Source organism: Myotis brandtii, unplaced genomic scaffold (assembly GCF_000412655.1).
Source record: "Myotis brandtii unplaced genomic scaffold, ASM41265v1 scaffold235, whole genome shotgun sequence".
Classification (NCBI taxonomy): domain Eukaryota; kingdom Metazoa; phylum Chordata; class Mammalia; order Chiroptera; family Vespertilionidae; genus Myotis; species Myotis brandtii.
Window position 1 is genome coordinate 403,849 of NW_005358857.1, and position 7,951 is coordinate 411,799.

General features: G+C 50.9%; 1 protein-coding gene across 1 annotated transcript; it reads left to right on the plus strand.

Annotated features, from left to right (window-relative positions):
* Positions 1-945: 945 nt before the first annotated feature.
* Positions 946-4,703, plus strand: DPH2 (DPH2 homolog). Its single transcript, XM_005866620.2, has 6 exons — positions 946-1,457; positions 1,681-1,793; positions 2,125-2,348; positions 2,547-3,230; positions 3,315-3,491; positions 3,570-4,703. The coding sequence occupies exons 1-6, from the start codon at positions 1,311-1,313 to the stop codon at positions 3,692-3,694; spliced, it is 1,470 nt and encodes a 489-aa protein (XP_005866682.1). The 5' UTR covers positions 946-1,310; the 3' UTR covers positions 3,695-4,703.
* Positions 4,704-7,951: the final 3,248 nt, after the last annotated feature.

A 7,951-nucleotide genomic window follows, 5' to 3' on the forward strand; every position in this document is an offset into this window, starting at 1 on the left:
GACCTAATGTTGTCTGTATACTTCTAAGTCCCCAACGTGATGGTCAGGGCTTGGTCAGCACCAGGGACAGCTCCTGTCACTTGCTCTCCCTTTGCACCGTCCCCTTCCTTTCTGTCTCCTCAGTCACAGTTATATCTGGGTTGCCTCTCAGGCACCCCAGCCTTCTTCTCAGTGAGATCTGAGAATGGGCCTGGGTTCTCCCCAAATTGTCGTGAACCTGAGTCTCCTTAGAGATGATAGAACTGATTACTTTTATATTCCTTCCCCTGTTCTTTTCCCAACTTTTGCACAAATTCTGTGTCTATTCTTCATCCTCGATCAATCTCTTCCCATGCCAGCCTTTCATGTGCCATCCCCTGAGGCCACTCTGTCCCCCTGCCCCTGCTCGAGTCTCACCTTACTCTTGATTTCTCAATTCTCTTCTACTACATGCTATCCAGTGCTTCTTCCTCCTTTTCTACCCCTCCCCCATGACCAGTGTAGCACATGAGCTAGGAGAATGAGAAGTCAAAAGCCCAGCTTCTGAAATAAGACCTAGGTTTGATAGATTGTGCCACTGACTTGCTGTGTCTTATTAGACAGGTAGTTAGCTTCTTTGAATCTCAGCCTCCTGACCTATAAAATGGGACAATGCTTACTCCAGAGACTGTAAACTCTGAGGATGTATAGTGCCTGGTGAACAGTAATACTCAATGTTTGCCTACCTGACCGACTGCGGGTAATAGCAATGCTTTCAGTACATGTGATATGCAAAGGACTACTTGTAAGGTTTTATGTCTAAATTGTTTAGACTCCCAACAATCCTATTAGGAGTACTATTGCTACAAGCCCCATTCTGCAGATTAGGAGACAGCCATGGAGAAGTTGGAGTTGCTCAAACTGGAGTAATTATTTTCAGGGAATGGGTGTTTCTGAGAGTAGGCAGTGGGCTGAACCAGAAAACTCCCTGCGGCTGGAGAGGAGAGCTAGAGGAACTACAATACCCACAAGGCTCCGCATCTCCCCCGGAAGTACTTCCGGTTGGCCTTGTGCTGTGAGGCCGATGGGCGGTTTGGTAGGCGGCGATTGGAGAGCCGGAGCCGTGCTGGTTTGAGATTGGTAAAGTTGCTATCAGCCCCGCCTCGAGACCCGGAAGTAATCTCCGGTTGGGTCACGTGTAGCGAGGAACGGGAGTTTTGGATGCGCGACTAGCTGTTCCACTGCTGGCGGCCTGAGTCCCAAGCTCCCCGCGCTCATCAAAGGACTGTGACCCATTGAGGACGCGGAGGCCGAGGGATCCCCGCTGCTTCTCGCCACCTAAGCTGTACCTCATGGAGTCTACATTCAGCAGCTCCGCCGAGGCCGCGTTGCAGCGGGAGGCGGGGGCCGCCGGGCTGCTCACGCCTCTCGCGGACCTGGACCGAGTGTACGAGCTGCAGCGAGTCGTCGGGTTTGTCCGTGACCTGGCGTGCCAGCGGGTGAGGGCAGGTTGGGGAGGATGGCTCACCTCTCGGATGGGTCGCCCATAGGATCGGGGTCTCGGGGTAATTTTGTGCGGATGGCGGGGGAGGGGGTGAGGTGCTTCTCTGGGACGAGAGGCTTTGAAGGTTGGGTGGGTGGGGACTCCCGGAAGGTTTTCCTTGAAGAGACGACCCTCGGTGGAGGAGAGGCCGTTTCTGACTCCACGATTTATGCTTACAGGTGGCCTTGCAGTTCCCCGACCAACTGCTGGGAGATGCTGGGGTTGTGGCTGCACGACTGGAGGAGACCACGGGGTCGAAAATGTTCATTCTGGGGGACACAGCCTATGGCAGGTGTGACGTTGAGCTTCAGGACGGAGGCCTAGGGACCCAGGGTTTGTGGTGTTTTCCCTCCAGGACAGGGCCTGCCCCTAATGGCTCTGTTTCTCTTTGGTGATGCTTGAGGACTGCCCTCCTCGCAGTGACGGTGTCTTTCCATAGCATCGTTTTCTTCGCCGACATTGATGACAGGAGCTCTCTGATGAAACCTTTCTCGCCCCCGATGACTGCCCTCCTCGCAGTGACGGTGTCTTTCCATCACATCGTTTTCTTCACCGACACGTTTCCCGCTGATGACAGGAGCTCTCTGATGAAACCTTTCTCGCCCCTGGTATCTCCCCTGCAGCTGCTGTGTGGATGTGCTGGGTGCGGAGCAAGCTGGGGCTCAGGCCCTTGTGCATTTCGGCCCTGCCTGCTTAAGCCCTCCAGCCCGCCCGCTGCCGGTGGCCTTCGTCTTTGGTCAGCGTCCTGTGGCCTTGGAGCTCTGCGCCAAAGCCTTCGAGGTCCAGAACCCGGATCCCACTGCCCCTGTGGCGCTGCTGAGCGAGCCGGCCTGCGCCCACGCCCTGGGTGAGGGGTTTTGCCTGGGCATGCAGGGAGAGTGGGTCCGCTATTTTGTTCCTCATGTTCCCGTTTCAGTACATCCCAGAGAGTTCTCACTATGGGCTTGGCCCCAGCCTTTGCCGTTGGGTCACACTCAGTCTTCTGGGGAGCAGGGGAGCTCTTGTTTTGCCAGGCCCCAACCCTGACACCACTTCCTTCTTCCAGAGGCCTTGGCCACTCTCCTTCGCCCACGGTACGCGGACCTGCTTGTCGCCAGTCCAGCTCTTCCCCTGCCAGTGGGCTCCCTCGATACAGAGCCTGAACCCCTGCAGCGTTTTGGGCGTCGCTTCCCCCTGGCCCCAGGAAGGTGTCTGGAAGAGTATGATGCTTTCTATGTGGGAGGCTCTGGGGCCAGCTCTGACCCTGACCTCGATCCTGACCTGACCCGGCTGCTCTTGGGCTGGGCACCAGAGCGGTCCTTCTCCTCCTGCTGCCCAGACACAGGGGGGACCCGTGATGAAGGTGCCCGGGCTGGGCGGCTAAGGGCACGTAGACGATATCTGGTAGAGAGGGCCAGAGACGCTCGCGTGGTGGGGCTGCTGGTGGGCACGCTGGGCGTGGCCCGACACCGGGAGGCGCTGGCACACTTGCGGAACCTGACTCGGGCTGCCGGCAAGCATAGCTATGTGTTAGCTCTGGGGCGGCCCACACCTCCCAAACTTGCCAACTTCCCTGAGGTAGATGTCTTTGTGCTGTTGGCCTGTCCTCTTGGTGCCTTAGCTCCCCAGCCTTCTGGTGGCTTCTTCCGGCCTGTATTGTCACCATGTGAGCTGGAAGCTGCCTGCAATCCTGCCTGGCCATCTCCAGGCCTGGCTCCCCACCTCACACACTACGCAGACTTGTTGCCTGGTGAGTGGTGGGGCACTGCCTGAGCTGCAAACAGGTGGGGCCTGGAAGCAGGGGGCCAGTATGGATCATCTTTTTCCCTCCTAGGCTCTCCCTTCCACGTGCCCCTCCCGCCACCTGAATCGGAACTGTGGGACATCCCAGATGTGTCACTCATTACTGGGGAGCTTCGACCCCCGCCTGCCTGGAAGCCATCAAATGATCCTGGATGCTCAGCCCTGACCCCACGGCCTCAGCTGGAGCTGGTTGAGAGTAGCCCCGCAGGTAAGCGTGCCAAGTCTCCACTCCCATCGGAATTCTCCCGGATTCCGGCCACTCAGCTTCAGTCCCCTCTCTTTGCAGCCTCGTTCCTTAGTTCTCGGAGCTGGCAAGGGCTGCAGCCTCAGCTGGGTCAGACGCCAGTGACAGGAGTCGTAAGCGGAAGACGAGGAATTGCCATCGCCTATGAGGATGAGGGAAGCAGCTGATACCCTGTGGGGCCAGAGACACAGATGGACTTAAGGATCACTGCTGACTCTTCCGGTCCCAGGTGCTGCAGGCTTCAGTGCAGATATGGCCAAGCCCAGGAACCACACCATGCACAACCAGTTCCAAAAATGGTCCAGAAAAGGCATCAGGAAGGAAATAGATCCAAAGTTCCTGAGAAACATACACTTTGCCAAAAAGCACAAGAAGAGGCACGTCGACAACACTTAACGCCATGAGCACATGTACCAAGGCTGTCGAGGCCTGCGTAAAGCCCAGGGAAGTCAGGCTGGGATCCCAGAGGGGCAGCTGCAAGCTCAGCCAACTTGCCTACATCCTTTACCCCAAACTTTGGAAATGTGCTGTGTCCCCATCACTAAGGGTCTCAGGTACTGCTGGCCAAAGGCCACGGCAAGGCTTAAACCACGCCTCAGGCTGCAGCTGCAGCTGCAACTCAGGCTTAGGCTCCCAAAGGTGCCCAGACCCCTATAAAGGCTCCACAGGAGAGGCCTCTGTCTGCTGATGTGAGGACAGAAGGACTGGTGTGACCCCTGGAACTAGTGTCCTCCTGTGCTATTTGTACAAATAAACCTGAGGCAAGATCTGTTAAAAAAAAAAAAAAATCATTGCTAAGACCTTTTAGTGCTCCCTGTAGCAACCTAACCCCTCTGCCAGGATCCTTGAAGGAGCCTGGATGGAGGGAGGGCAGGCAGCCCCTCACTAAGGATAGGATCCAGCTTGGTCTTATACTGACACTGGCACACAGCTTAGCACATACTGGCTTAGCAACATGTTTGATGTTTGACTGATGGGGACTGATTTGGGGCATTCCTGAAGCCTTCTAGGTCCATCTGTTCTAGGAGCAGCCCAGGACCTCTGGCCAATCCCAGTTCCTGGTGTGCAGTTAAGGGTCTGTCCTTTTCAAAGGCAGGTTATAGATGGTCTAGACCAGGGTTTCTCAGCCTCCGCACAACTGATGTTTTGGGCCAGATAATTTTTTAAAATATATTTTTATTGATTTTTTATAGAGAGGAAGGGAGAGGGATAGAAAGTTAGAAACATCAACGAGAGAACCATCTATCAGCTGCCTCCTGCACACCCCCACTGGGGATGTGCCCACAACCAAGGTACATGCCCTTGACCGGAATCGAACCTGGGACCCCTCAGTCCGCAGGCCAACGCTCCATCCACTGAGCCAAACCGGTTAGGGCAGTGATGGCGAACCTTTTGAGCTCGGCGTGTCAGCATTTTGAAAAACCCTAACTTAACTCTGGTGCCGTGTCACATATAGAAATTTTTTGATATTTACAACCATAGTAAAACAAAGATTTATATTTTTGATATTTATTTTATATATTTAAATGCCATTTAACAAAGAAAAATCAACCAAAAAAATGAGTTCGCGTGTCACCTCTGACACGCGTGTCATAGGTTCGCCATCACTGGGTTAGGGCAAGGCCAGGTAATTTTTATTGTGAGGGGCTATTCTGTGCTTTGTAGCATGTTCAGCATCATCCCTGATTTCTGCTCACTAGATGCCAGGAGCATACACTTCCTGGTTGTGATAATCAAAAATATCTCCAGACACTGGCAAGTGTCCCCTCTGGAAGCAATTTGCCCCCAGTTGAGAACCACTGGTCTATACTTGTGCTGTCCAGTATAACAACTAGTTAAATTTTAAACAATTTAAGATTAAAAACTCAGTTTCCTGGTCACACTAACCACATTTCACTGCTCAGGTAGCCATGTAAGAGGACAGCGCAGCTATAGGACATTCCCATCTTCACGGAGAGTTCTGGTGGACAGTGCTGGTCTATACTGATGCTGCTTTGTTTCTCAGGGAGATTACAGAAACTTGAATAAATCAGATACTTTTTCTTCTGTTTCTTTTTACTCGTCAAATACTGCAGGTCCTGTGGGTGGAGATCTGAATTGTCTTTGAATTTCTGTCCTCACTGTGTAAAATTGAAGAGAGGGGTTAAATAGACAATCACCACAACTGAAACAGTACTCTGTGAGAAGGGAAGCCCACGGGGGCAGCTGGAGCCCAAAAGAGGCTTCTCAGAAGGGGTGATAAGCTGAATCACCTGGAGGGAAAAGGACACTTGCATAAAGGACACACCATTCTTAAACCAGCATGGTGGGTGCTTTAGACAGAGTGGAGTTGCTGGACCCTAAAGGTTGAGAGGGGTAAAGTGAAATAACTCCTTCATTTCACACATTTTCTGAGAATCTTGGCATATTGGCAATGTCCAGGGTGTTGAACATGTAACTTTCAGTATGTTAAAATCCATATCACTTTAGAGCAGCAGTTCTCAACCTGTGGGTCGCGACCCCTTTGGGGGTCGAACAACCCTTTCACAGGGGTCGCCTAAGACCATCAGAAAACACATATATAATTACATATTGTTTTTGTGATTAATCACTATGCTCTAATTATGTTCAATTTGTAACAATGAAATTGGGGGTCACCACAACATGAGGAACTGTATTAAAGGGTCGTGGCATTAGGAAGGTTGAGAACCACTGCTGTAGAGCAAACCAATACGTCAAAATCAAAAGGGATCAACCAATTGACAAGATAGAATATAAGCATCTTTAAAATGTATGTATTGCCCTAGCCGATTTGGCTCAGTGGATAGAGCATCAGCCTGAGGACAGAAGGGTCCCAGGTTTGATTCCAGCCAAGGGCACATGCCTGGGGTTGTGGGCTCAATCCCCAGTAGGGGGTGTGCAGGAGGCAACGGATCAATGATTCTCTCTCATTGATACTTCTCTCTCTCCCTCTCCCTTCTTCTCTAAAATCAATAAAAATATATTTATAAATAAGTAAAATGTATGTATAAAATAAACATTTGAGTGCAAAAAATAACATGTACAAAATAGGAACAAAGTAAGATTTAGAAAATGGTAAATGTATAAATATTTAACTTCAACACTTACAAAATGAATAAAAATTTTTAAATATTTTGTTATTGCATTTATTACTTTTTTATTTTTATTGATTTCAGAGAGGAAGGGAGAGGGATAGAGAGAGAGAAACATCAATGATGAGAGAGAATCATTGATCAGCTGCCTCTTGCACACCCCCTATTGGGGACCAAGCCTGCAATCTGGGCATGTGCCCTTGACCAGAATTGAGCCCAGAACCCCTTAGTCCTCAGGCTGATTGATGCTCTATTCACTGAGACAAACCAGCTACGGCGACTAGATATTCTTTTATTTTGTAAATTTAATAATTTTTAAACTCCAATACCCAAAACATTTCAGCACGTAATCAACAAAACAATTTTTTTCAATTACACTTTACATATTTTGTATTAAATTTCATGTATACAGCATAGTGGTTAAGACAATCATAAACTTTACAAAGTGGTCCCCCCAATAATTCAAGTACCCACTTGGCACCATACATAGTTACTACAATATTATTGACTATATTCCCTATACTATACTTTACACTCCCTTGACTATTTTGTAACTACCAATTACAAACATGTATTGAGCACCCACTGTGTGCCAGGCACTGGAAATACAGCAGTGAGATCAACAGAAATCCTTTCACGATGCTTACATTCTCAAGGGTGGGAGAGATGGATAACCCCGGCCTAGACACTCAGTATGCCAAATGGTGGTAAGTGTTACGGAGAAATACAGAGCTGGGAAGGGAGTGTAAGGGAGAGGGGGGTGCAATATTAAACAGGATGGTCAGAGCAGGCCTTATGAAGAAGGTGAAAGAAGACTGAAAGGAAGTTACGGAGTGGGTTACATGGATAAAAATTAGGAGAAGCAGAGAGAACAAGTGCAAGGCCAATGCGGTGAGGGTATGGCTGGTATGTTCAAGGGGTAGCAAGGATGCCCGTGCAGCCAGAGGAGTTGGTGGGGGCGTAAGAGAGATGAAGTTCGGAACCACATTGGTGGAGGCCTCTTAAGCCATTAAAGGGACTATGGCTTTTAGAGTGGAATGGAGCCACCAGGGCATTTTAAAGAGAGTGACATGATCTTGCTGAAGTTTCTTAGGATCCCAGAGCAGGCGACCACCTTGCCTCAGGGTTGGGGAAGGCTCCGGGAAGAACGATTTCTGAGCTCGGTAGCTGCTAGCCGGGCTCAGGGTGAGCCCTAGGCAGCGGGCGTCAGGCAGAGGGAAGAGCTTGAGGAGTGGAGCACAGCACCCTAGCGGGACGGGGGTCCGCACGGGGTCGGAGGCCACGCTAGGGAGGCCCGCGGGCAGGCTCGGGTGCAAGGCAGGGCTGCACCGA

Bases quoted from the DNA above. Each gene is read 5' to 3' on its own strand.
- DPH2 (XM_005866620.2), top strand. From the start codon at position 1,311: ATGGAGTCTACATTCAGCAGCTCCGCCGAGGCCGCGTTGCAGCGGGAG. The intron at 1,458-1,680 runs GTGAGGGCAGGT...TTATGCTTACAG, and splicing joins GTGACCTGGCGTGCCAGCGG to GTGGCCTTGCAGTTCCCCGA. The intron at 3,231-3,314 runs GTGAGTGGTGGG...TTTCCCTCCTAG, and splicing joins CTACGCAGACTTGTTGCCTG to GCTCTCCCTTCCACGTGCCC.